Source organism: Canis lupus, chromosome 4 (genome assembly GCF_011100685.1).
Source record: "Canis lupus familiaris isolate Mischka breed German Shepherd chromosome 4, alternate assembly UU_Cfam_GSD_1.0, whole genome shotgun sequence".
NCBI lineage: Eukaryota > Metazoa > Chordata > Mammalia > Carnivora > Canidae > Canis > Canis lupus.
Genome location: NC_049225.1, coordinates 23201989 through 23229148, shown reverse-complemented (window position 1 = coordinate 23229148; position 27160 = coordinate 23201989). Strand labels below are relative to the sequence as shown.

General features: G+C 57.4%; 2 protein-coding genes across 7 annotated transcripts in view; one reads left to right on the top strand and one right to left on the bottom strand.

Moving 5' to 3' along the window:
• CDH23 (cadherin related 23) overlaps positions 1-27160 on the bottom strand; it is a 365507-nt gene that overhangs the window by 77385 nt on the left and 260962 nt on the right. For all 5 annotated transcript variants that reach the window (XM_038534255.1, XM_038534260.1, XM_038534256.1 and 2 more), the window contains exons 25-33: positions 26404-26556; positions 24227-24340; positions 21183-21331; positions 12289-12349; positions 11311-11459; positions 6279-6414; positions 4429-4817; positions 3231-3332; positions 2954-2956 (exon numbers count right to left, since the gene is read on the bottom strand). In XM_038534255.1, the coding sequence (XP_038390183.1) occupies positions 2954-2956; positions 3231-3332; positions 4429-4817; positions 6279-6414; positions 11311-11459; positions 12289-12349; positions 21183-21331; positions 24227-24340; positions 26404-26556 (1256 nt within the window). The remainder of the gene's footprint in view (positions 1-2953; positions 2957-3230; positions 3333-4428; positions 4818-6278; positions 6415-11310; positions 11460-12288; positions 12350-21182; positions 21332-24226; positions 24341-26403; positions 26557-27160) is intronic.
• On the top strand, positions 14479-22239 carry C4H10orf105 (chromosome 4 C10orf105 homolog). 2 transcript variants are annotated; one of them, XM_038534268.1, is made up of 2 exons: positions 14479-14861; positions 17687-22239. In XM_038534268.1, exon 2 carries the CDS (start codon positions 17692-17694, stop codon positions 18061-18063), a length of 372 nt encoding a protein of 123 aa, XP_038390196.1. In that variant the 5' UTR covers positions 14479-14861; positions 17687-17691; the 3' UTR covers positions 18064-22239. The 2 variants fall into 2 exon arrangements, with proteins under 2 accessions (XP_038390196.1, XP_038390195.1); XM_038534267.1 differs by lacking the exon at positions 14479-14861 and adding an exon at positions 15830-15922.

The following is a 27160-nucleotide window of genomic DNA, read 5'->3' as shown; positions in this document are numbered from 1 at the left end:
TTAGGTTTTAGGAATCCCTGGCCTGGCTTGCCCCCACTGCCCCGCACCAAGGCGAACCTCATCCTCTCCTTCCCTGGGCCTGGGGTACGGGGCTCCCAGGCTGGCCTGCCTGTCTCCAGTGTACAGAGGCCCCACAGAGAGGCTGCAGAACCTCGCTGCCACAGAGGAGACCCACTGCACCCTCCCTGCCGATCGGGCCTTCCTCCTTCTCCATCCTAGCCATGCCCCCGTATCCTTAGGCAGCTGTCAGAACCACGTGGCAACAAGCCCAGGTCTGGTGGCAGGACCAACCCCACCACTTATTAATCAGCTGTGTGATCTTGGAAAAAATTATTCAACCCCTCTGATTTTCTAATTCCTCAGCTGAAAGTAGGAACAAAAACACACAGAATGCCAGGATGCTTTGGGGGGAATGAATGAGCAAACAAAAAGTTAAGGGCGGTATGAGGAGGTCCTCGTCCTGCTTCCTGCCTGGCATGATCCCACGCACTAAGGCTTCTGCCCATCCATCATGATTTTGGTCAGGGAGTTCTATGAAGTCCCAGAGCCCAGCCTGCTCATCCGTGAAACAGGCATAAAGATGCCCAGCACGCTATTCGGAGGCCTCCGTGCTCTGATTCCCCCAAACTCTCTTGCTCCGCTCAAGGCCTTGTTCAGGCTTCCTGAGCTTCCTTCCACCACAGGGCCTTTGCATATGCTATTCCCCCCCCCCCCCCCGCCTTTACACTTTTCCTTCTTGGCTGGGTAAAAGTCTATGCTTTCTGTGGATCTCAGCCTGAGCCACTTCCTCAGGGAAGCCCTGCTTGAATTCCTTGACCTCTTATTGTAGCCTCTCTCCTGTAGCATACATTTACCGGTGTGATAATTTAGTCCCTTCTGCACTGTGTCTTAGGTTTGTGAAGGCAGAAGCTATGTCTGATTTTGGTTTCCTATCGTACCCTGAGCCCAGAGCCTGGCACACAGTAGGTGCTTCCTCTGGGATTACCACTGTGATGTTTGTGAGGTGCTCCCAGTGGCAGAGAGTCAGCCTCAGTGGGTGAGAACGGAGGGCAGGTGCAAAGGTCTATAGAGTTAGATCTGGGTCTGTGTTCCCAGCCAGGGCCTCCCTGTCCAAATCTGCTTCCTCTGCCTCCAAAGGCCTGAAGGTGTTATGTAAGAGCCCACCCCCGTCTGCCCCTTCCTGCTGCCTCCCCATCCATTCCAGGGCCTACGGGGGCTGCGGGGGTCGGGGCGGAGTCAGGTGTAGGTGAGCTGTGGTTTGGGGGTTCCGGCCTTACAGAGGAAATGTTACCACCTTTAAAAGGCCCCTCCGCCTGCCTCCGCACCTCCACCAGTGCTTGGGGCCAACAGGGCGGGTGTATCTGGGGCAGTGGGCCCTGGGGCCCGGGAGGAGTCCAGGGCAGAGCAAAAGGCTGTAGGTCCTGCTTCCTGGAAGAGGGTAAAGTGACCGTGGAGACACAGGGCCTGTGCAGGAGTGTGTGCCCGGGCAGAGGAAGGGGGCTTGCTGAGCTACAGAAGGGTTCCAGCGGCCTCGGTGGGCAGCATCCTGGCTGCCTAGCAGGCTTCACCTGGCCTCAGCTCCCAGACTCCTCATAAAAATGAGGGGTGAGCTGCAACTGGGCCCATTTTACAGAGGAGTCTGCTGAGGCCTGGTGAGAGGGCCCCATTTAATCCGAGCCTCAGCATCTCCAGATGGGGTGGCCAGGGGCCTGAGCTGGGAGCTGCGGCACACGGCGTACCTGCCTAGTGTCCACCACTGAGGGTTCTGCTCACCGCTGCCCCCTGAGAGCACTAGGCATGGAGGGGGCTGCTCTTGGCCCCACTACCTCCAGGCTGGCCCCATGTGGATGGGTTTTGGAGTGCAGCCAAGCCACAGCCAGGGCCACTGGAACTAAGCACCTCCAGGGAGCAGTGGGGCAGAGGACTCCAAGCAGCTGCATGTGCCTCTTAGCCTGGACAGTGGGTTGGTGTCTGAGCCTCTAGACTAACATGATGGGGACTCAGTGGGGAGTGGACATGTGGCTGTAACCACGGCTGCCGATGAGCTGGACGCCCCACGTGATGATGAGCAGGATGTCCAAGCCCAATCCATTGGTCATGTTCTCATTATCACTGCAGGATGCCCTCCTGGTAACCCCTCCTCTGGGGACCACCCCCATTTCAGCCCCCAGACTGAGGTCCCCTGCCTGCCTCGCCCACCTTCCTAGGAACCCTGCCGGACACCTCTGACCTCAGTGGTCATCCTCCTCAAAATGCTCCGAGCACGTAGTGTCCCTGCCCTAGAGTCCTTGAGGGCAGTGACTCACCCCGTTCCCATGGCTGCCCTTGCCCCGCACACCCCGGGCCCCGGCACTATGTGCCCCACCCCACGTATACAGTGACATAACACGCCCCTTCCCCCAGCCCCCAAGAGAGGGTGAGGTTCCCCTTTACAGATGCCACTCCCCTCATATGCTCCTTGGGGCCTAGTTTACAGAGGGCTTCTTTTTTTTTTTTTTTTTTTTTTTTTTTTTTTTTACAGAGGGCTTCTTATCTGTCATCTCCTGCCAGCTTCAGGGCTGCTGGCATGAGCCTCATTTTAGACCCAAGAAAGAGAATCACAGAGAGGTTGAGCGACTTGCTTGTGTCACACAGCAGAGCTGGGACAAAGCCTCAGTGTTCCTTCCATTGTGTGTTTTACCTACTGCTTGCTAGCATCTAACCACTACCCTCCCCACTCCCCACCAAACCCCAGACGCCCCCTGGACTGGCAGGAAGGGCAGAACTGGGTGTGGGGAATATGCCCGAGACTGGACTGGAGTGGTTGTGAAGGGTCTGGGCAGGAACCTGCTGCAGGCCTGTCCACGGGCCCGTCTCCAGGGGAGGCAGGAAAGTGCAGTGCCAGGCAGGGACTGGGCCAGCACTGGCCACAGCCAACAGTCCGGGGGGGGCCCCAGTCCACAAGGCCACTCACCTTCTGTAGACAGAACCCGCAGGAGGCCGAGGGAGAGAGAAGGCAGAGAAGGCAAGGGTACAAATGGTTAGCAGTCAGCAGCTCTCCCAGCCCCCTCCCAGCAGTGGGGTGCTGCACTCGTCTGTGTTCTCATCGCTAGCCTACGCTGCCTGGGACGGTGGGGCATGACGGCCACAGCGCTGTGCCCGGGTGGCCGAAACCCTCACCCACCTCCTGGCCCGCGTGTGGGGTGGCTGGTGAAGATGTACGTTTTGCTGTGCCATGGGGTCCTACTCACCACGGTGGAGTCCACCTTGGGGCCACCATCATCTGCCACCACTGTCAAGGTGTAGAAGTCGCCTTTCTCCCGGTCGACCAGGCCCTTGACTGTGATCACACCCTGCGGGGAGGGGACCAGACGGGACGATGACAACATCATACCCACCAGGTGGAGGCCGCCCCATGCCCAAGGAGTCCTGGGCTCCAGCCACAGCAGACTCCTCGTTGATCCCCAGCATTCCGCCTACTTTCCCGCTTCCGCAGTGCTCCCTCCACCCAGCAGAACCTCTCTGCGAAGCTCCGTCGGCCCAAATCCTACTTCTTTCTCAAATCTTACTCGGATGCCACCTCCTCCATGTGGGCTGCCTGCTTCCCCAGCCAGGTAAGCTCACTCTCATTTGGGCCCCAGGGAGCTCCCTCACACCTGTATCGGAGCTCTTTTCACATCCTCCCCTGTGGTGCTCTGATGTACATCCCTGATTATTCCCACTTCCCCTCCCAGTCTACGAACTCATTGAGGGCTGGGAAGGGTCTCGTTCATCTCTGTGATGCCAACATTCCTCGGGACAAGCCCTGCACACTGCGGTGATTCACACCTTGCCTATCTTCAAAGAAGGGAGTCTGATGAAAGACCCACGAAAGCAGAGATGGAAGAGAAAGATCCAGATGGTAGGTAAGAGACCAGCGGCTACTTGGCTAAGACCAGCTATTGTGACGAAGCAATTGACACCTGAGAGTCTCAACAGCCAAGGTACAAAGAGAAACGTGATGACTTGCACAGCTTTCCTTGTCTAATAACAAGAAGGTTTCTGGGTTTCCTAGGTAGAACCTTTATGTTACCCCTGAATATTGAGAGGGATGCGTTACTGGGATATTTATCTCAAGGATACTCTACGATAAAGGGGAGGGTGCCGTGCGTCTAGAAGGAGCTCATTGAATGCTGGTTAGCTTTAAAAGGATGGAGCAGGGCAGCCTGGGTGGCTCAGCGGTTGAGCGTCTGCCTTCGGCCCAGGGTGTGATCCTGGAGTCCCAGGATCGAGTCCCACATCGGGCTCCCTGCATGGAGCCTGCTTCTCCCTCTGCCTGTGTCTCTGCCCCCGCCCCCATCTCTCATGAATAAATAAATAAATAAAATCTTTAAAAAAATAAAATAAAAGGATGGAGCATCCTGCCTCTCAGGGACAGCCCCTGCTGTGCCCGCTCCTCGCCTCCCTCACCGTGACGGAGTCGATCTTGAAGAGGGCTTTGGCCTGGGCGCTGGTGTAGGCGTCGAAGCGGTAGGTGATCTGATTGAGGTTGTCGATGGAGTAGGCCTGGACCCGCACGATCTCGGTGCCCAGCGCCAGGTTCTCCAGGATGGCAGCCTCGTAGGAGGCGTTGGAGAACTGCACGGCCTCGTCTAGCTCGTTGAGCAGAGTGACGTAGACGCTGCAGAAGCCCCGGTTGAAGGGCGGTGCCTGGTCGGTGGCAGACACGTTCAACAGGTAGCTGGTCTTGGTCTCGTAGTCCAGATAATCCACAGTGATGATAAGCCCCGTGCTCTCATCAATCTCAAACTTGCCCTCCGCACCAGACAGGATGCGGTAACTCACCAGGCCACCGTCCCCTGCAGGAAGACGCGAGAGCGTGCAGCCTCGGGTGGGGCTGGGGCTGCCCCTGGCACACCTGCTACTGTCCCCGAGGGACCAGGTGAGGGGCCTTGGCGGGCCTGTGGCTTGGGCTGTCCCGAGAGCATTGGCCGAGGATGGGGCCGAGGTCTATGTGGACAGCAAGGCCCAACACGTACGACCCCTCTGCGGCTTGGCCTTGGCATGAGAGATATACAGAGAGATTTGGTTCTGCTTCTGGAGCCTCTAAATTCATGCTCAGGTACCTCCCCCCATCACCCCCACCTGCCCTGCCTTAGGTATTTAGACAAGCAGCAGTGGGGAAATTAGGGATCTCTTGTAGAGTATTAGCCAAGGGGCAGCATCCTCAGAAGACTCCATCTGGTCCCTCCAGCCAAAGGGTGCTAGCACCAAGGACACCCTCCCCCATCTTCCTCACTCCTCCTCCTCAAATCCCTCGGCCTCGCCACCTTCTTCAACCAGGAGCTCGAGCTGGGATTCCTTAGCTGCAGTCCACAGCCTTCCAGAGAAATGGCCATAAAACCTCTCAGGGAATCCCAGACTTCCTTGAAGTCATTTGCAAAACTCAGGATGGATGTGGATTTTTCTAGGGAGGGACACGTAGCTCTTACTAATGTCTCAAAAGGATTCCTGGCCCAGGAAAGGCCATGAACCGCTGGGCAACAGTGACACAGGTGACGTGAATTGTACCAATGTGCCGTTTAATAAGGGACGGCAATCCACCTGAGAAGTTTTCAGACCGATTTCCCCGCCACCCCATCCTGTGCCCCAGCGGGGGCTGAGGATGCCGAGAGGGGCTGACATGAGGGAGGCGCTGGGAAACTGGGAGCAGCTCAGGGAGCCTGTCCAGGGGGGCAGTGGACTCCTAGGAAAGTGCTCCTCCCTGGCCTGGGGCAGAGGCTCAAACAGCTGGGCCCCATGAAGAGGGTCACCCTGACTGACTTGGCCACATTCTCCTTTGTTTTGTACCGCCAACCGTGGCCATCTCGGGGGCTCCGGGTCCTCGGTGAGGTCCGGGCTGCCTTCAGAGCACTGCAGCACACTGCCCCGTGGGAAGCCTCTATGTGTCAGGCCCTGAGCTAGCACAGGCCCACAGGACACGGAGCCACCGTGGGGCAGGCCTCAGCCCGCTGTGTGACAAGGCCAAAGGCTAGCCAGGAGATGCCAGGTCCTCCAATGAAAAACCTAGACTTTCCGAGCTTGGGACCTCTTGTCTCTCCATCCAGAGACTGGGACAACTCTCCCCCTCTACTCCTTCTAGGCCTGGGCATCTGGTGGGGATGCCACCAGGACGGTCCCCAGAGCCCCCACCCCAGCTTGGGAGCTGCTGAACAGGGGAGCCTGCGGCATCCCAAGGATGACAGGCAGGAGTGGGAGGGACCATCTGCGGAGGGTCCCTCTACGGAACGGGACTCCCTCGTTTCCCCAGCCGAACTCACCAGTGTCTCGATCGGTGGCTCGGACCACGATGACTGATGTGCCAACGCCCGCAGTCTCTCGAAGCCCCAGGCGGCTGTACTGCTGCTGTGTGAACACAGGGGCCTCGTCGTTGACGTCCTCCACATACACTATCACCTGCAGCCAGACCGGGGGCGGAAGGTCAAGGTGGGATGGAGACCAGAGAAGTCCAGGGCTGGCCCGCCTGGGCCTGCATGTGTGGTCACTGCTCTCCTGGGCCAGCGGTGAGCTCCCCTTAGCTGGGCACCATGTCCCGCCACCTTGCACAGTACCGGGCATGGGGCAGGTGCTCAAACATCATTTTATCTTACTCTTGGCTCTGCTACTAACCCGGTGGGAACCTGTGACTTATGAGTGACTCTTCTGGGCCATCAAGCTGCTCAGCTATGAAATAGTAATATATCAGCCTGATAATTCATGCTCCGTGCCACTTCAAGGGTTGTTAGGAAGACAAAACCAGCCAGGCCTTGCAAAAGTGCTTCAAAAGGTTGAAGTGACCCCATTCGAATATCAGAATACATCTGAGAGAACAGTCAGAAAGATGTTAATTATGATTGTAGCAGAGGACGCTGGTGCTCAGACCCCTTTGGGTTGTTAGGCACTTTCTCTGGGTGTTCTCACTGCCAGCAGCCAGCAACCCTGGCTCTCGGTGGGGGACTCACCCCACCCCACCCAGGCTGCTGGAACATGCACACCCAGAGAGCCAGAAGTGCCTGGGAATTATGTCCCCTGGGGTAGCACTTACCCAGTGACTGGTGGGTGTGGAGTATAAAACACTCTGACTTCCTCAGCCCTGATTGGGCAGTTGGAGTGATTTTCTCCAGAGCTCCCTGTGGGGCTGAGTCAAAGTGTCCCCCCACCCTGCTGCCTTTCCTTCCCTGTTTCACGCTACTTCCAGCTTTTCCTGGGGACACTTCCTACTTATCATCTTCATATCCATTCTTGCCCTAGGATTTGCTTCCGAGGACCCTGGCCAAATAAGTGGCTCTATCTGAATTGTGGAATTATGCATAATTTCCATCACTGCTTATCGGTCCTTTCTAATTACTCTTTAAAGCACACACATCTTGTGTAACAGAAAAAATCAGTTCCAAAAATGTTTATGGAGAGAGACGTTTATGGCTGGAGATCAGGGTCACAGAATTTTTTTTTTTTTTTTTTTTTTGCTACACCACCTGCCCCTGCCCCTCACATACATACAGGAGCACAAGGAGGGTCTGGCCCAGGGATGGGCAGGATCAGGTCTGAGTCTAGAAGGACCAGGGTGGCAGGGGAGAGCAGTGTGTCACAGAGCGCTGGTGTTTGAGGAGACACAGGGAGTCCCAGGGCCCCTCTCTCTTTTCCCAGATGGGGAGGAGGGGGGAACTGAGGCTCAGGGATGGGGAGGGACTTACCCAAGGTCTCACAGGAACTGAAGGGGCAGGAAAGAGAGGGGGTTCTCAGTCCACCAACCTCTACTCCTCTCTGCTCTATGTTGAGGGCGAGCTGGCCTCAGAACAGGAGTCAACGTCCCTCCAGCCTGACAGAACCAGGGTCAGCAGAAACTTGCCAGCAGAGTAGGAGCATCGAAGGGGCAGGGGGCATGAGCAATAGTGTGCGACACAGATCTCACAGGTGCCCACCAGCGCTCACGGCGGGGCCGCAGCACACACCATCCGAGGGCACCAATATCGGGTTTCTGATTGATCCCTGGCTTTGGGATCAGCCCTGGCTTCTCTTCTGGGCATAGCTGGGAATTCACTGGGGAAGTGAAGGGGCTTTTGTAGCAGAAATGGTGGCCTGATTTGTGGAGAACTTTAGCAGGGGGCAGGGGAGGTAACGGTTACGGGGAGGAGAGGCATGTGGGGGGTAAAGGTTTTTCTATCCTTTCCAGCTCTTGGGGTTCCTACAGTCCTGCTGTGTCATCAGATTTCCACGTCTAGACACGCAGAACCCACTATGCAAACTAAAGTGCCCACCCCAGAGCACAGCTGTTCATAAGCCGGAACCGTCTCAGTTTGGTTTCACCAAGAACTTGGCTAGGAAGATCCTGGGTGGGGTGAGTGTGGGGGGAATTTGCATGGACAGATTTCGGGAACTCTCTTTCTGTAAACAGAAACTAACCATCCATCTTTCAAAACTGTGAGCCTTCCCCTTCCCGAGCCTGCCTGTCCAACTGGCCTTTACCCCAAGGCCCGTGGGGACACAAACAGGGCCAGTCTGCCAGGACCATAAAGAGGAGGGAGGCAGGGACACCTGGGTGGCTCAGTGGTTGAGCATCTGCCTTCGGCTCAGGGTGTGATCTTGGGGTCCCGGGATCAAGTCCCACATCGGGCTCCCCACCAGGGAGCCTGCTTCTCCCTATCCCTGTCTCTCTCTGTGTCTCCCATGAATAAATAAATTAAAAACCTAAAGAGGAGGGAGGTGGCATGGAGCCTGGGTGTGGCCTGTTCTCCACGAGGCTGGCTCCTCACCACTATCCTCTGGTTGGTTTCAGCCTTGTTTTTAGCAGCCGAGACAAGAGGCCTAATGCTGTGTGGTTTGCAAACCTGAGAGACAGATGTACAGGAAACGCATAGGTCTGCCAAGTTCTTCTAAGCGGGAGGGCTCAGCTGCTGAGCTCCTGGGCTCCCCGGAGAACCAGCCCCATCTCCAGCAGGGACGGGGCAGCGTGCGTGCATACGTGCAGTGGGCATGTGAGGCTCCCAGGCTCTAGGAGGGAGGGCCTTTCACTCCAGGCTCCTGGGCCCTCGTCTGCGCTGTCCCTGGTCTCTAAAGCAGGGACTGGAAAACGTGGATGGTCCCCAGAAGCCACCTCTGCCACTGCTGGGCAATGCTGGAGTCCCCACCCTGTGTCCAGGGAAGTCCCCATGTTTCTTGGGGCTCAGAGGTGTGGGGGCTGTGTCCTATAATGGCTATCATGCCCCTGTCTTGGGTGCCAGATCCTAAATTCCCACCTTAAAATAGCTCAGGGTTTTAGGCAGTGGACCGTGTGGTCTGAAGGGCCTGTATATGAGGCCGCAGAGCATAGAGAGTGGAGTGAGCGACCTGTGTGGACTGCTTGGGTGTGAAGCCCAGCTCTACCCTTTACTGCTATGTGACCCTAAGCACGTTGGCCGATCCCTCTTTGCCTCAGTCACCTCCTCTATACAATGGGTATAATAACAGTGCCCACCTTGTAGGGCTATTATGAGGGTTAAGTGAGTTCAAGGGCATAAAGCACTTAGAAAGTGCCTGGCACAGAGGAAACACCAGGCGAGGACTTACTATTCCTCAGGGTTCATGGGGCGAGGACCAAAAGGAAGGTGGGCAAGCAGGTGTGCTTCTGGGTGCCCCATCCCCACACTGACGGGCACAGCGGGTTTCGATCCGGTTTATGCTGTCCCCTGGCACACTGCATACCACTTTGTTTAAAAAGGTTTGCGGTCAGGGGAACCTGGTCTGGCTCAGTGGGTGGAGCATGTGGCTCTTGATCTTGGGGTTGTGAGTTTGAGCCCTACATTGGGTGGAGAGATTACTTAAAAATAAAATCTTAAAAAAAAAAGGGTTTGCAGTTACGGTGTCAAGGTTAACAGGAGCAGGGCCTGGAGACAGGTGCCTACCTGCTCCTGGGAGGGTGGGAAGCGACGGGGCCACATGGAGTGCCGTGATGAGGAAGCTTAAAGTCCAGGTTAAGCCAGCCCTGGCTACCCTCTGTGGCCTGAAGTGGGCCCCACAAACAGCATCTCTGACGTGGGTGCACTCATTAGCATGTGGGGAAGCAAGGCATAGTCATGCAGGTGAGCGGAGCTGTGTGGGAATGCCCCCATGTGGTCAGGTCACTGAGTGTGACAAGAAGTCACCAGGGCCCTGGAATCGTTCCAAGCAGCCCCAAGGTGTAAAAACCCCAGGGAGCTGAGGCCCTCAGCCATCTCTGCCTGGCAGATCTCCCTTCGAGGGGCGCTGTAAGGACCCAGACTGCTCTTTCCATCTTCTTCTGGGCCAAGGCGGAGGGGGGCATCAACAGGACATGGCCAAGGCTGAGTCACTGACTCCCCAGCACCTCCTGTGTGATGGTGACCCCGGAGAAGGCTTCTGCTCATTATTTCCAGCCTGGGGAAATCATAGGGTGGAGATGGGGCTGATAAGCAGCTCATTTTGCTTTGCTCAGTCCTGGGTAAAAGTCCCTGCTCACTCCCCACCCCGGCTTTTCCTATCTCCCTCCTACTCTTCGCCTCTGGGGTCTGACTCACTTTCCACGTGGTTCTGGGGAAGGGGCTGTGAGCTGCTGAGTGTGCAGTGAGGGTAGGCAGGGACTTGGAGGGCTCATCTCACTTACCTCGGCCACCCCCCTGCCACTGGGCAGGATAGTGCAGAAACTGGCTGGCCAGGAGGGGTATCTGTGTGTCTGTCTTTGACTATTCAGGAAGAGGGAGGTTCATTTGATTTCAGCCACATAGGGCAGGTGCTCAAGGCGTGTGAGGGCAGGCAGAAAAGGATACATATGACGGGGCAGCTGGGAGTGGCAACTAGAATATTTTGGGGACACTTCCAATGGAAAGTGCACTGGACCTGGATTTGGAAGACCTGGCTCAAGTCCTGGCTCTATCACTAGCAGCAACTCTGTACCTCAGTTCCCTTGGGTGTAAAATGAAGTTGGTAATGTCTCTGCCTCCAAGGTCCTATCTGTGAAATTTCCTTGGCTCATCCTTGTAAGTTGTGTGCGTGTGGTGGTGAGTCCTGCAAGGACACCTCTTTCATCCCTTAGGACACACATCGGCATCACTGGCCCCGTTTCCAGTCTGGAGAAACTGAGGCTCAGAGCAAAATGACACTTCCAAGATCCCAGGCTGGGCTTTGGCATCCCCTACCACAACCCTCGCCCCGGGTCACGGGGCACCTAAACCAGTGGTGGTCTGCTCCCACCGGGTCCAGCTGGTGGCCATCTCTGGTCTGCTGTGGCCTTGGCCCGCCTCTGAGGCCACTGCTGAAGGGGATGTGGGGCCTCGCAACCTGCTGACCATCTATGTGCAAGCCCCCCCCCCCCCACCTTACCCTGACGGAGCTCCGCATGGGGCCCAGGTCGTGGTTGTAAGCCTCCACTATCAGCACGTGGGATGAGTTCTGCTCCCGGTCCAGGGGCCGGGGCCCTCGCATCAGGAGCCCGTTGCTGACATGGATTCGGAAGTTGTTGCCATGGTTACCTGTGGGGAGGGATGGAGGAGATACATGAGCTCTGGCCTGGAGCAAGACATGGGGGGCCCAGGCCCCCAGAATGCCGACCCTGCCCAGAGGTCTTGGGAGCCTGGCCGAAGCCCACGATGGTGAGAAGTCCTTTGCCTCATGCTGCCCTGGCCTGTTAGGATCCCACCTGGGACCCTCCTTATGGGAAGGTGGGGGGGAGGCGGGGGGGAGGTTCCCTGACACTCCCACACCCCGATGTATCAGTGGATTCAATATTGCAGAAGGATCTGGGGCACAATGGAAAGGGGAACCCAAACCAAATTCTTTGTGGGTGGTTGAATTGAGGACTTTGCGTATGGCTTTGGGCTAGTCCAGGACCCATTCCACCAGCTTGGGGCAACAGCACTCTGATTTCCCTTTGGGGATCCACCTTCCTCCACTCTCACCCCATGTGCTCTGAACAGGGGTGATCTTACCCCTGATTCCCAGTGTGGGCCGATTGGCAGATTTTAGTCTCTGGCCAACAGTAATTGGTTCGGGGATGGTCACATGCTCTATCTTGGGATGATGACGACCTCTGGGGGGGCTCCCCTATCCCAAGGCCCCCTCTGTCAGGGTGATATCCCACAGGAGGAACTTCAGGAGCGTAGCAGTCAAATGCAGCACGCTCACTCAAAAACAGCCAAGTGCACATGGTCCAAGAGTGTCCGTTCCCTCCCCTTGCCCGCCCGTGTGTATGGTGCTTGGGGCTCTCTGGGCCTCACCTCCCAGACTCCTGGCAGCCTGGGGAAGCTCTGCCATCCCAAGGGCAGGAGCCCGGCCCCCTCCATCCTAGGGCAGCCCACTCACCATGAAGGATGCGGTACCACACACGCCCAAACTCGCCCTCGTCTGCGTCTGCGGCCTTCAGCTGAGGGAGAATGAGACACACGGTCACTCCCAGGGTTCTACTCCACAGGAGAAGATTGTGTGTGAAGCCCCTTCTTGCCCTCCACGCCACCCGCAGCCATCCGCGACACCCGGTGACAGCTCTATGCTGCCCTGAGTGGCAGGCACCTGCCAGTTCTGCTCCTTGATCCTTCCCCAGGGTCCCGGGGAGGTTGGGGAAGAAGGTAGATGATGGCACCGTAGCTCTCCGGATCTAGGCTTGACTAGGCCAGTCCATGGGAAGCTGCTTCCCTCCTTCAGCCCATTTTGAGATCCCAGAAGCCTCATCTGGGTGGGAGGGAGGGTGGCTGCGGGGCCGGATTGTGTGGCTGCTTCTGGCCCTCACTTTCTCAGTCTGAAGCCATTCTGGCCACACGGAGTCCCAGGAATCCCACCCCCCACCAGGTGGCTCCGTATTCAGTCACCCACACGCTCACTCCAGCCCAGTTTCAGATCACCCCGGCTTGCTGGGCTGTGCCTCAGGCTCACGCAAGGTCTCTGGTGGAGCCCGGGGCGTTGCTGTTCTCACTCAGAGACACGACGCGGCGTTCAGCCCTTTGCACACGGAGTCCGACCTGGAGGCTGCTGGCAGAGTCACAGCCCCAACCCAGGCCCCATCAAACCAAGAACTGAACACCTACTCTACGCGCCATCCACCTGAGAGGAGTAGAGGGAGGCTCCCCTGGCAGGTGATGCAGGAAGAGGCCCGATGCCGTGAGGCTGGGAAGACTCGAGACCTCAGTATGTTGTCTCGATTTGTGGTAAACTGCTTTGTGATCCCCTCTCCTCTCCTCGCCCTGCACCCCTGCGGTGTGCACCACTGCTACCAGGTTCTTACTGGGCTGCGGCCAGTGGTGACTGGTCCGGGAGAAGGCACCTCACTAAAACTTGGGTCAATCTCATCCTTCGCCAGGATTTTGGACGTTGGGCCCTGAGAAAGAAGCAAGTCCCGCTTCCTGCTGGTGAGAACTGGGAGAATGAGAGCTCCTCTTCCGCCCCTCACCAGCTTGGCCGCAGCCACATGGATCTCCTTGTTTTTTTTTTTTTTTTGTTTGTTTTTTTTTTTTTAAATATTTTATTTATTTATTCATGAGAGACACACACAGAGAGAGAGAGAGAGGCAGAGACACAGGCAGAGGGAGAAGTAGGCTCCATGCAGGGAGCCCAACGTGGGACTCAATCCCGGGTCCCCAGGATCATCCCCTGAGCCCAAGGCAGGCGCTAAACCGCTGAGCCACCCAGAGATCCCCACTCCTTACTCTTTCTTAACTGCCAAGTGCATGCTCCCTCCTCCACTGGCCAGCTCTCCCTCCACATATTTGCCTGCTCACAGCCCTCTCAGTCCCTTCAGGTCTCTGCTCAAATGTCATCTTCTCATGGGGCCTTCCCTGAGCACTGGAGGTGGAGGTGCATTCCCCACTCCATTACCTGGGCTGTCCCCGCCCCCACCAGCTTCTGGCACACTGTCTCCTTGCTTAGTGTCTACAGGGCCACAGAGAGGAGGGGCACCTTGGCCCACTGCTGTATCCCCAGTTTCTAAGACAATGGCCCTGGCACGGTGGCCACTGTGCTGTACTTCTGGGAGCTCGTGGTGGGTCCTTTTGTGGAGGAAGCTGCTCAAGACTTAGGTTCCTTCACAGGGAGCTGGCTGCTGGGGAGGTTGTGGGGGGACTCTGGCTTCCGGGAAGAAAGAAGGCTGGGGGAGGGTGTTGTGTGTGGTGTGGTGTGTAGGGAGGGCTGGAGCTTCCACCTGGAGGGCCTCCAGGGGCCCGCTCAAACTATAAGGAGCAGAGCTGTGGCTCTCTCTCAATTTTGTGCTTTCTGCCCTAAGATCTCCTGGATCTTTGAAAATGTCTCTCACCCCTCACTTCACAGCCAGACGCACCTTCAAAGGGCAGGTGCTCTTCCGGGAACCTGAGGGGTTAAGCCTGGAAGGTGAGGGGCCCAGGGACGCAGGAGGGGAGCAGGGCCCGGAACTGCCAAGGCCTGTCACTTCGCTGCTAGGCTGTGGCCTCTCGTCCCCCCTTGTCCCCTCTCCCGGGTAACCTGGAGGCTGGCAGGCACTGAATAGCCGGCTGCAGACCATACCATTCAAACATCGGATGGGGGAAGGTGAGAGCCGCTGCAGAGGCAGTGAAATGGTCCCTGGGGCTCTCCAAGCGCCTCCACCCTGGCCCTTGAGAGGGCTCCAAGGAGACCGGCTGGAGAGAGACCCTGGGAGGGCTTGGGAGCGCCCGGGCTCCTCTGCACAACCCAGTTGCCATCCCTACCCTCTTGGCTGTCCCCTCCCCCAAGGCAGGGCCCCAATTCATCCAGACAAAGCCAGGAGGAGCTGGAGAGTGAGTGACGACTAAGGCCCACCCTGCCCAGCCTGGCTGAGTGAGGGGCACAGGGCACGGCGGAGTCACCGTGGGCACCTGGTGTTCCCTGGCCCTCCCGTGGACAGCAAGACAGCCTTTCTACCCAGCTTGGGACTGCTGAGCGCTGGCTCTGAGGTCAGTGCTCCGGGGAGCGTAGGAAAGGGCGTGGTGAGGAAAGTGGGGCCGGACCCTTGCCCGGGGTACTCTGGGGAGGATGTGGGGGTGCGCTCAGACCCGGGGAATCCCTCTTCTTTTGTGGAGAGTGGAAACAAGGTCCAGTGAAGGATAGTGACCAGCCCAAGGCAACACGGCAAGATGTGTTCTGAGGTCAGGGCCCCTGCTCCAGCAGGCACTGTTCTGTGGAGTTCTGAGGGAAGAAAGAAAGTTCTAGACTGAACTTGCAGACATATGCCCAGAGCAGGGCCTGCCAGTGTGCCTTGGGTGTGCGGGGAGGGAAGAGCTTCAAACTGCCCTCAAGACTGTTCCCAACCTTGGTCTGGTGGAGGCCTCATTTCCCCACAAGCAGCTGGCCCTGGGTGGATCAGAGGGGCTGTAGAGGGACCTGGCAGCTGGTTTTGCTGTGTGTTCCAGGGAGGGTGGGTTGATATTTTCAAGCACTTTAGAATCTCTGGCTTCCAAGAAAACTAGTAAGATGTTAATTATAGCTCATTAATCTATTAAAGTCCTTCCCCAAGGACTGAAGTCCAGACCACCTTTACTACCCCAATAGGATCTGCGGATCCTTGTGAGGGCCTTACAGTAATATCAGGGCTAGCAGGATTGAGACCTCTCCCACTTCTGATTGTCCTCGTCTCACTCCAGCCAAGTACTGCCCAGGGTAGGATAGAGGGCCAGTTTTCTCCCTCTGGGAGACGGTGGTGGGCACACTCCAGCCCTTCTCCATACCCCTATTCAAGGGCAGGCCAACCCACATATGGCTGCCCAGCCAGAGTGCTTTCTAGGCCCAATGCCTGAAAGGCAGAGGCCGTGGGCAGCTAGACGGGCATCAAAATTTCCAGCTGGGAGCTGGGAGGGGTTGTGTTCTGCCTGGAAACGCTGGAAGGAGTGGTGGCAGGGAATGGGTGGGAGGCGGGGTGGGGTGCCCTGGATGCCCTCAGTTGGCTGGGTGCGGGACCAGGCTGCAGGCAGGAAGGAGGCTGAGCGCAGGGACCCGGAGTAAGGTCCTGCCACTGCTGGTGAGTGCCTGGGGTGGGGACAGGGGGTGCTCTATAGGGCAGGGGCTGGGGGCCCCTCCCTGCTCCCCATTGCCGCTGACACAGACTCTGTAGCCCACATACAGAGCCTTAGCACGACTCTGCCGAGTGCCATGCTAGAAACGTAACTGTAAGTTCATTCTAAGCTGTGAGCTGGGGGAGAAGGAGGGAAACCTGCCATCCCCCACCACAGGAAGGTCTCCAAGGTCAAAGAGAAAGAAATGATGATCAAAAATAAAAGATAGTGCTGGCCTGCAAGCTGGAGGTAGCCTACTTGTGTGTTTTGTTTGGCCTGTCCTAGTGTTTTGAGTTTTTGAAACTTCATTTCAAATTTTTTTGGGGGTCAAGGTCATTTCCTCTGCAGCATATCCCCGTTCCCCGGCTCCTCTCTTGCTTGAACCAAATTTGAATCTGTTGTCGACATTTAAATGTCTGGAACACTGGCCTGAAATGTCGAGATTTCTGGCTTCTTTTGGGAAACTCTTGGGAAACCACACCGGGCCTGCATTCCATCAGGCTGGCCGGGGCTCCTCTATCTCTGAGGGCACTGTCCACGTTGGCCCGCCACCAGTCCTCTGTGGCCACATGTTCTCTACTGGCCAGGCTCTGTAAGTATTTTCATCTGCAACCCCAGACATATTCAACCAGCGGCTCAGCCTGACTTTCCATCTCCAAAGATCCTCTGCTGGGCTCCCGTTAGTGATAACATGGGTTATGAGTTAGTTAGGTCATGAGCGATAACAGGTGACTGCTGTCTGGGGAGCGTTTCGAGCCCTACCTTATCAACTCTGTAGCTCTTTGTGGGTTATTTCTTACCTATTCTATAATGGCTCAGTGATCCCAGAGATTGGGAGCCATAGAGCCAGGAGTCTAGAAACCTGGTTCTGGCCCATTGCTTGGCAATGGCTCCCAGTGTGGGCTTGGGCTTGGACTGCCCTTGTTGGGATCTTGGTTTCCTTACTTGTCATGGGAGCAGGCTGGGCTGCACTGGGCAGTACCAATGGGAACGCCCATGGCACCAGGCAGGTGACATAAGGTGTGTAGAGGGCCTGTGGGGGCGGTATGCTGCTCTGGGGGCCGGAGATCTGTCTAAAGGGGACAACTGCTACTTGGCCTTGGCTACTGGGTACCAGGCAGAAACTGGCCCTGTGTTGCCCTTGTTGAAATTCTGGAATTTCAAGAAAAGCCAGATATCCAGATTTTATGCGAAATCTCTTGGTTTTTGGTCTGTGACTTTTAAAATATTCACAATTAACTGAAATTTATAAAAACACACCATGTCCAATGAAACATACCCGTGCCCCCAGTTTGCAGCCCCAACATTAGATAATTGTCAGGGTCCTTGGCCAGTTGCAGCATCCTATAACTGATGACTTGTTCTGGGTCACAGAAAGACCTATTGATGGAGTTGGTTTCACATTCCCAGGTTTTCAGGCATAAGACTATTGTAATTCACGAGAATTTATTTTTTTAATGCCAGGGCCATTACCCTCCTGTCTCCTCTGTGGCAGGTGGGCAGGGGATATAGCAGAACAAGGACAAGAGTTCAGGCCCAGCTCCATCACTTTCTGCTGTATGACCTAAGGCTTGTCACCTCTCTGGTCCTCACTGTTCTAACCTGTAAAATGGCCACGATGGCATCTGCAGCTAGTTTCCCAGCAGCCACCCTCCATCAGCCTTCCCTTCCCTCACCAGCCCTGGGTCCGGCTGATTTGTCTCTGAGCTCCTGTCCCCTTCCTGTTGCAGGAGCCATGAGCACACCGAGTTCCAGTCCCCTTGCCTTCCTCACAGCTCCTGTCACTCCGGGCAGCTCCGCAGAGGCAGTGGACCCCCTCCCCATGCTCATCACCCTCGCCTGCATCTTCCTCCTGCTGGCCAGCTGTCTGCTGTTCATGACCCTCTGCAAACCTGCCGCCCTGGACCCAATCCACCGCCGGGCTCGGGAGTGCATGCCCCACCACCCCGGGAGCCCCAGTGAGCCCCAGCTCAGGCTCTGGAAGCGCCTGGGCTCTCTGCGCCGCTCCCTGCACAGCTTCCACCGAGGCAGGCCTGTTCCCCAACGCCCCCTGCCTGGCTGTGATGACAACCAAGACTGTGACTGTCCGGAATCTACCAAGATGTGACAGGGGTGTTCCCGCCATCCAGGACCCACCCACGGATCCTCCTGCCTCGGACAGAGCCTGGAACCAGGGGCTGCAGAAGCACGTAGGCCCCACGCTCAGCCCCAGTGGGCCCTGTGTGCCCAGGCCCATGGCCTTTCCCAGAACAGCCCTGGGAGGAACACCTCCTCTCTGCAGACCCTCTAGCTGCTGCCTGCTGAGAGCACTAAACCAACTGCAGGGCCAGAAGGTATGACCTGGGGCCCCCCAGTACCCTCCTCTGGCAACCAGGCACCAACCACCTCTGGGAAACGACACCCCTGCTTCCCCCCAGAAGTCCTGCTCACCCTCCAGGTGCCAACGCATGGATTCCAGCTGGGGTTGCCAAACGGCCAAAGGTTCCCTCCAGCCAAGTGAAATACTCGGCCCACACGGGGGGCAAGGTACTGTCGTGCCCTCTGTGCCAACTCAGTGCCCAAGGCAAAAGGAAAGCCAGGGACTCCTCCCCTGGGAATTCCCGGGCCCCAGGAGCATTCGCCTAACAATCCCTGGGTGCAGCCAGCACCCTCGAGGTGGGTCATATGTCCCGGTGCATGCTGGGAGGAGGGCAAGCAAGAGGCTCTCGGCACTGCCCAGCCAATCACCATCCTGACAGCCGTCTTGGTGGCCCCCCTCGAAGGTGCTCACATCACAGTGGACCAGGAAGGGGCTGAGAACAGGTGAAGGAACTCCTTGCTAGGCCAGGACCCATGCTGGGAGGCATTGCCAGGAGCTAGAGGCGATGCCACCCGGGCTCTGAGGGCACATCACAGCACTCCTGCCTCATCCAGGGAAGGAGGCATCCTCCATTTGGGGTAGGAGGGTCCAGAGCGGTCCAGGACAGCGCCTCAGGACGGGACCACGCTAGGTACGCTGAGTTTCTGGCAATCACGTCACTGACTGGCTACCTGTCAAAGCAACCCCACCCTAGAGCGGGCTTCTCAGAATTCCAAACCCCCAAACTCTCCCCACGGGGCCGTGGCTGTACACTTTGGTCCCAAATTTGGAGAGCAAACAGGAGTTCTGAGCTGCCCATCTGCTGCTCCAGAGAGTCGGCTGGCCAGGGCCACCTTGTGCCTTGTCACAGGGCTGCCCCATCCCACCCTGCTATGACTCACGGCACAGCCAGCCAGGTCTTCTCAAAGAGTGAGCTCCAGCTTTGCCACTTGTTCCCAACTGCTGCAGCTCCAGAACCATCACTGGCTCCCAACTGCCAGCTAGATAAACCCAGAGCCCCTTTGTGTGATGCTCAGTGCCCTTTGGGAGCCGGCTCCAAGCTATCTTTCTAGCCTCATCTTGACCCAAGACTCCAGACAAACTCAACTACCTGTCCTCCCCAGGCTTACGCTTCGCAAGGCATCCTCCGTGAAGCCATCTTTGCTCTCCAGCTGAAAGGCACCTCCTGCCTGGAACCACCCCTACACTTCGTGTCTCTCAGAGGGAGGGCAGGGATCACTTCCTCTCAGCAGTGTGGGCCACCCACATCTAGGTCTCCTCCTTCTTACGAGCCTGGGAGCTTGCAGAGAGTGAGACTACGTCCAGCCTCTCACACTGCCTCACCAGCTCCAGGCACAGAAGCATGAATGATGCCTCTATTTCCTGAGTGAAGGGCAGCCCCATCTGCATGTGTCCCCAACCCCCGAAAGCTTAAGGAGTCCTAGGGGTGGGGGAGGGGCTCTTCTTCCCTCACATGCCCCTAGACAGAAGTTTGTCTCCAAGCAAGTTGGTGAGGCCCACCGTTCCTTCCCTTCCAGGTCATTCTGACATCAGAGAGTGAGGCCACCTTGGCCAGAAACTTCCAGGGCCTTGGAGAAGGCACTAATGCCTGAATTTCTCCCTTAGAAATGGGGAAATTGGGGCTGCCCTGTCTCACTCCTGGACTTGACAACTTCAGGCTGTGTAGTGTTCTGTTAACAGAAACCAATTCTTCAGGTTTGGAAAGTGGGGCAGGCCTCCTCCCATGGGAGTTTGTTACCCTTTATCCTTCCAGCCGGTGAACTTCTTTCTGGTTCCCTTCCCAGGGCCTCCCTGAGACGTCCCAGGATGAATTTGGCCTACAGTCTCCCGTGTCATCCCCTAGCCAGTGCGTGTGCCCACCTGGCACTAGGTGCTCTCTTCCTGGAGACCAGGGGTAGGGGTAAGGCTTCCCGGAGACCTAAAGGCAATGGAAAAGCTGGGGGGGGGGGGCGGTGGCGGCCCTGGGAGACTGTCGGTCTGGTAGAGTGGGGTGGCAGGCGTAAGGCTAGAGGAGGAGCTGAGGCCCAGAGGAAGAGAACCTCCTGGTGCGTCCTTCTGGGACCAACCCAGAGACTCTGGCATATTCTCGTGGCTTCCTGGACTCCAGGAGTCAGCACCCTGCTCCCAGCCCACTCGCTTCCTGCTTGGCTCCCAGCGGGCCAGAGGCAGGGAGCTGGACACACTTGCAGCCTAACCCTGATCCTGGGAGCCTGCCCCAGGGACAGGCCCAGATTTGCTGTGCTGGGCTCCGCCTCCGCCTCCACAGCTGCTGAAGAGGGTAATTCATTCCCAGCCTCCCTCCCCACAGCCACTGAGGCCTCCAGGGCAAGGTGGGGGAGGGCACCCGAGCCTCACTTTCAGGTCCTCTCCTTTCTCCCGCTGAGCCTTATAGCTGTCACTCCTGCTCCCCAGGCAAAGGGGCTCTTTCTTCTCGTGCCTGTTTAACCTCTCGAGAGGAGAGCTTTGGCCAAGGACCCATGAAAGCCTCTCTGTGCTGGGCCCCGCCGGGCCCTGGCTCTTTCCCCCTCACCTCCTTCCAGGGAAAATGTGACAGCTCCATGCCCTTGCTGCTGTGACAGGCCCTCTGGGTGGGGTGGAGGGAGAGGAGCGGGCTTTGGGGGAAGGGGAGAGGCAAAGCCTTCCTTATGTTTTTTGGGGGAGCCAGGGTGCTGTCAGTAGGCTACAGAAACGAAAGGCCTACTCTCCCCAGGAGGGAGGAGGGCTCCTGCCTACCTCCCGAGCTGCCGCTGGACCCTCTCCTGTTTCCATCCCTCCACGTGGCATCTGTGCCCTGGCCTCCCTGAGCATGTGTGCAGCCCCGCCTGTCCCCAGCCCACCAGCTGCCCCAGGGGGCCACGGCCACCTGCCTGCACGATGCTGTGTCCCTCAGGGATGTCCTCGGGGACGCTGGCCTCGTAGCTGCTCTGCAGAAAGATGGGCCGGTTGTCGTTCACGTCTAGGACGGTGACGAACACGGTGGCTGTCCCCGTGCGCCGCTTACCTACGGGGCCATTGTCTGTGGGAGCCGAAGGAGGATGGGCTGTTAGCTGCTGCGTGAGGGGCACATTCCCTGGGCACGTGTCCTGTTCATCCCACCCACTCTGGCTCTGGCAAGGGGTGGCTCTTTCCCCTTTTAGATTGAGAATAACACTAACAAGGCTTATTAGGCCCCAGGCGCTATTCTAACGCATTCAGTCCTCACAAGAAGCACGTGAAGTTGGTGCTGCTTTCATTAGCCCCATCTCACAGAGGGGGTAACTGAGGCACGAAGCAGTTCTGTGGTAGCCCCCAGAACATATGCCCTTGCCAGGTCCCTGGCAGCTTGTGAGTGCAAACTGAGTAGGAAAAAGTGTCTTTGAAGATGTAACGGAGTTAAGGATCTTGAGATGAGATGTCCCGGACTGTCTGGGTGGGCCACAGACCCAATGACTAGGGTCCTTAGGAGAAGAAGGCAGAGAGAGAAGGTCATGTTGAGTCAGAGGCATAGATTGGATTTTGCAACCACAAGCCAAGAAATACTTAGAGCCCCCAGAACCTGGAAGAGTCAAGGAAGGATTCCCCTCTAGAGCCTTCAGAGGGGAATGCAGGCAGCCCTGCTGACACCTTAATTTTGAACTTCTGGCCTCTAGGGCCATGAGGAAATAAATTTCTACTCTTTTAAGCTACCCAGTCTTGGCAATTTGTTACAGTGGCCTGAGGAGGCAGGTGCAGGTACCAAGATCACAAGCCAGCGGCTCTCAGGGCCAGGTGGGTGAGACCCATGGGTGCACACACGGGAGGGCCGACCCCAGCGGGCAGCTCCCCCCTCTTCCAGTCCACAGGGGACAGACAGAGGGTGGGCCCAGTGACACTACATCTTCTGATTTTTTCCAGAGAAACTGAACATCGGAGCTTGTACATAAAATCTCCTGATTTTCAAATGTTCGCAACTGATTGTCATCCTGTGTGAAATAAGAGATGGGTCAAACCGGCCTAGAGGAGAGATCTGGCCTCTGGGCCCTCTGCACTCAGGGGTACAAGCCCCGCTTGATTTCTAAGCCTAAGGTGTCCACGGGTTTTGCCCATCCAGGTTCCTGCAGGACCCTCCCAGGGCTGGGGAAGCGGCTCAGCCCCAGGGGCAGCTGTCAGATTGTCCTCCCAGAAGGAAGGAGCTTGTGCGACGTGTCCAGGCAAGGACAGTCACCCCAGGAGGAGTACAGGTAGCTGGAGTGGGCTGAGGACGAGGGGTGACTCCATCCTTCTTCCCAGGCCAGCTGACCACATGCCGGGCCACAGTTGCCCATCCCGAGGTAGGTGATCCTGCCCTCCTAAGCTCTTCTCCAAGCCCATCCTCCCACTGGAGGCTCCTGGAGGTCCTGCTTACTTGCCCCCAGCTGGGGACAGTTCGGGCTGGCAGGGCCCATCAGAGGCCTGATCCTGAGCCCTCTCCTCAGCCAGGCAGTGCTTGACACAGAGGGAATGAGGGGTCTCCCGAGGGCGAGAGCAGGGCAGAAGGTAGATGCATCTGGACATGGGTGGGCTGGCGGGGGGGGGGGGGGGGGGGGCTACAGGCTGGAAAGAGAGGGGCACAGAAAGCTCACTCCCTCTCACCTGCAGCTTATGGCAGATGTTGAATTGGGTGCTCTTAGGAGCGGGGACACAGGCCTCATCACACCCTTCTTCCCATCCAGAGCCCTCATGGGCTCCCTACTTCCTGGAGACCAAAGACCAAATTTCTGGCCCAATGTTCAGGCTTCGACAAGCTGGCCTATCTGACTGCGGACTCCTCCTCCCTCCCCAGGGTGCATGACACGATGAGCCAGCTACTGGCGCACGTGTGCGTGCACACACACACACACACACACACCCCACACACACCTCTTTCCCACAGCCAGGTCTCTTCTGGGGCTGGTTCCTCTGCCTGAAACGCCCTCCCTTCTCAGCTTGCTGAAACCTGACTTGGCCTTCAAGGCGGTGACGGGTACCTGCCCAGCTGCACCATCTGCTCTTGCAGGCAAAGTCCATGTCCTGAAGGGCCCTCTGAGAACCCTACCTTCCTGACTCCGAGGCCTGGGGTTCTGGGCAGGTCTGACCATCCACCGGTGCCAGGGATGGGCAGACGTGTGATTTAGGCCTAGTTAGCACATCTACCCTCCCTTGACCACGGTGAGGGCCTCAGGGACAGGCACTGGGGCAGATGGATCTAATCAGAGCTCATCTGGGGCTTCAGGCTGAAAGACCAGGAAAGAGGCAAGTGCTGTCTCCCTGCTGCTGCACTTGAACCCAAGAGGATTAAGGCCAGGGTTGCAGCAACCATTTGTCGCTATGTCGGCCAGAGAATGAAGACAACACACAGGAGGCAGAGCTAGCCCAGGCAGAGAGACTGAGGCCCCGGTGGAACCATCTGATCCAGTCATACCTGAAGCTCTAGTGCCCTATGGGCTGGTTTGGTGAGCCCATGTTACTTAAATTAGTTTGTTTTAAAACTTGCAACCAAGACTCCTAACTGATCCAAAGACACTCCTAGATGCCACTTCCTCTAAGAAGACTTCCTTGATGGCACCCTTCCCCCTAACATGTTTCTACCTCCCTTTGTGCCTGACATACTTGGCTCCTCCCTTCCCCCTTTCTAAGCCTCATTTGGGCCTCATTTTTCCATGATTGGTCTACACAGTGGTCTCCCGTGCGGGTCCCCTGTAGCTCCCACTCCACCATCTGAGCAGCATGCGTGCTGCACTGCATACTAAGCCTCACGCCCACCGGTGCTCAGTAATATGCTGGATGTCTGGCTGCCCTTTCTCCACTGATGTCAAGACAGCCTCTGGCTGAAGGCCTGGGTCCCGGGGTCAGGCCCGGCTGGCCCTCGAAGGCGTACCCCCACTAAACTGTGCCCAGAACCGTGCTGGTGGTGTGCAGGGGGGCTGGGGCATACCGATGGCCTCCAGGACGAGCGTGTAAGCAGCTGTGGTCTCCCGGTCCAGGCTTACGACTGTTCTCACGACGGCATCACGGTAGCCAACGCTGAACTTCCCATCCACGTTTCCACCTGTGGGCCAAAGCCAATGCAGCCTCTGTGAGGAACAGGGCTCCTGCCAGGGAAAGGGCGGTGGCACCCCGGCTCTGCTTCTGGGCCAGGACGTTCCGGGGGTAGTGTGGGAGAAAAAGGCCATGCTGCCTCTACAGCCCTGGCCAAGGACAGGGTTCTGAGCTCGGTGGGGTGGGGTGGGGTGGGGGGCGGGGGCTCTGATGAGGGTGTGGCCTGCGTGGGCTCAGGTGGGGGTGCCGAATGCCTGAAATCAGAAGGGCTGAACTTTCACTAAGCACCTACTGCATACCAGGCACTTCACGTGGACTCTTTCATCTCATTTGTACTATCACAATCACAAGCCCACTTTACAGGGCAGGCTTTACACTTTACACTCCTTTAGTGGGGTGATGTGTGTTGCCCGGGGTTACAGTCGCCTCTTTTCATATGGGACTCCGGCTTGGCATTCTGATTCCTGATCCCGCGTCCTTCACCATTCTGCTGCCTGCCCATCTGGTAGACATGGTCTGAGCAGTTAACCTGGGTCGAGGCTTTTATATGGGGCCAAGGACTTTGGGGTCAGCTAAGATTTTTCCAGGTCCCTGATCTTGGGCTTTTGGAGTGGGGGCTCCTAGAGGCTCCAAGGAGGGAAGTGTAGGGGCAGGTAGACGGGGTGGCAAGTGGGAGGGTCTCCTCTCCAAGGTGGACAGTTTCCTGTCGGAGTCCACCTGAAGCTGTGAAGACCACCGCCCCCTCCCCCAGCCAGCTGGCAGGTGATGTGGTGTTCTGGGCAGCAGAGGGCGCTGCGGCACTGGGTTTAGGCTAGCTTGGACCAGGACCCCACGCAGCAAACAGCAGAAGGGAGCAAATGAAAATCTGAGAATCCCAGCTGGGAGGGCTCTGAGCAGGTCAGCAGGAACTGGCCAGTCTGGGGCGCTGGGAAAGCATCCTGGGAACTGCCAGGTGCTCCCTTGTCCTTACATGGTTTGTTCCTGGGAAAACTGCTGACCTCTTTGTGGATGGTCTGAAGCACCCTTCACATGGTTCCTAGTGGGGAAGGGGAGAAACTGAGGCACATGTGGTGCTGGGCGCTGAACTATGACTGGTCCATGTTGGGGGGGTGTCTTGATAACTAGGCCTTTCCTGAGGCATTCTTGAGGACTAGACTGTAAGGAGCTGGCCTCAGGGTAACTGGGTCCCTTTAGGGAGAGGAGAGAGGGAAAGATCTGGAAAGGAGAGGCTGAGGGCTGCCGCAAGCAAGGATGGGCTGCCAACCTGGGATCCCTTGCTCCAGGGGCAGAGGTGTCAGGGAGGTTGGTGTGTGCACTGAATGCAGGTGCATACACGTGTGTGCACGTGAGCGTGTGAGTAACGTGGCTGCAGGCGGGCCACGGCCAGAGAGAAGACTGAGCCAGCAAAATGGTCAAGGGACAGCTAAGGGTTGTGAAAGAACTGCCTTCCACCATCCCAGCACCTCTCAGGTGTATCAGGGACTGAAGAACGCTGGGCAACTGGTCTAATCCGGGCATGACTAACACATGGCACGTTTCCCACCACCTACCCAGCCTGTGTCACGGCAGACATCACTAGTTGATCATGACTCCCTTTCTCCTGTTGGGCCAGGACATGGCCTCATACTATCTCTCCACAGCTCTCGACTCGGTATTGGGGACCTAAAACTATTTTATTTAGAAAGACTGAAATCATCTGTCCTTAAACAGATGGGAATTCTCATGAGTAAAGGGTCCTTGGGGAAGGACAAGATCACAGTCTTCTGGTCACAGCTTTATCACCTTGACATGGGGTGGGGGGCAGGGCTCCTGCCCAGGAACCACGGGCTCTACCTCCCTCCAGGCTGAACCTCAGTAAGTTCCCCCAATCTCCAAATAGGCTCAGGAGGCCCCTAGAGAGCCAGACCGGAGGGACCTATCTACAAAGCCCTTGAGAGAAGCCAAGAGCAAACCCTCAGGGAGTCCCAGCAAGAGCTAAAGCCTGAGGGCTGACTCGGCCCCCCTCCCCTTCCTTACCCCCCACATCCCCCGGGGTGGGGTGCCCATCTGGAAGGGGCGGAGGCAGGGCCACACCTGTGATGAAGTAGCTGAGCTCGGCATTGAGGCCCACGTCATTGTCCGTGCAGTTCAGCCAGACGACGCGGAACTCCCGAGGCACGTCCTCGGACACGGAGACGTTGTACACGGCCGGGAAGAAGGTGGGCGTCTCGTCGTTCACGTCCAGCACTGCGGGCGGAGTGAGCGCACGGGGCTAGGCCTGGCTTCTGCTCCAGGCAACCCAGCTCCAGAGGCGGGGGGGGGGGGGGCGGTCAGCACGTCTCGTTCCCCACGCCTGCTGGGGTCAGGGCAGAGCTGACCAGAGCTCCTCAGCCTCCCACAGTCCTGTTCCCCTGGCGGTGTGTTGCCGGGGATGCTGTTCAAGGAGGGACAGAAAGCCCCAGGGGCTCTCTCCAGTACGCGTCTCATGACACCGGTCACGACGATGGCAATGACAGTGACATCTCAACTCTTCCCATGTGTCGAGCCTGTGCTAAGTGCTGCCCGTACACTTGTGCCCCGTGTGCCCCTGCGAATACCCTCACGAGGCAGGCACACCAGACAGAGGAGGGGAGGAGCTCAGAGCAGTTGAGTCACTTGTCCCAAGTCACATAGTAAGGGAGTGGCAGGGTTGGGGTCCTGGGGAGTCCTACCCCTAGTCCGTCACAGGGTCCTGGGAAAACAGCTGGCTTGGAGGATCTCCGCCCGCCTCCAGAAAAGTCTAATTTCCCTTTAAGATTTTTTTTTCTCACCTGATGGGACTTGGGACAATCTTCACAGTGAAATGACCCCA

Bases quoted from the DNA above. Each gene is read 5' to 3' on its own strand.
- C4H10orf105 (XM_038534268.1), top strand. From the start codon at position 17,692: ATGAGCACACCGAGTTCCAGTCCCCTTGCCTTCCTCACAGCTCCTGTC.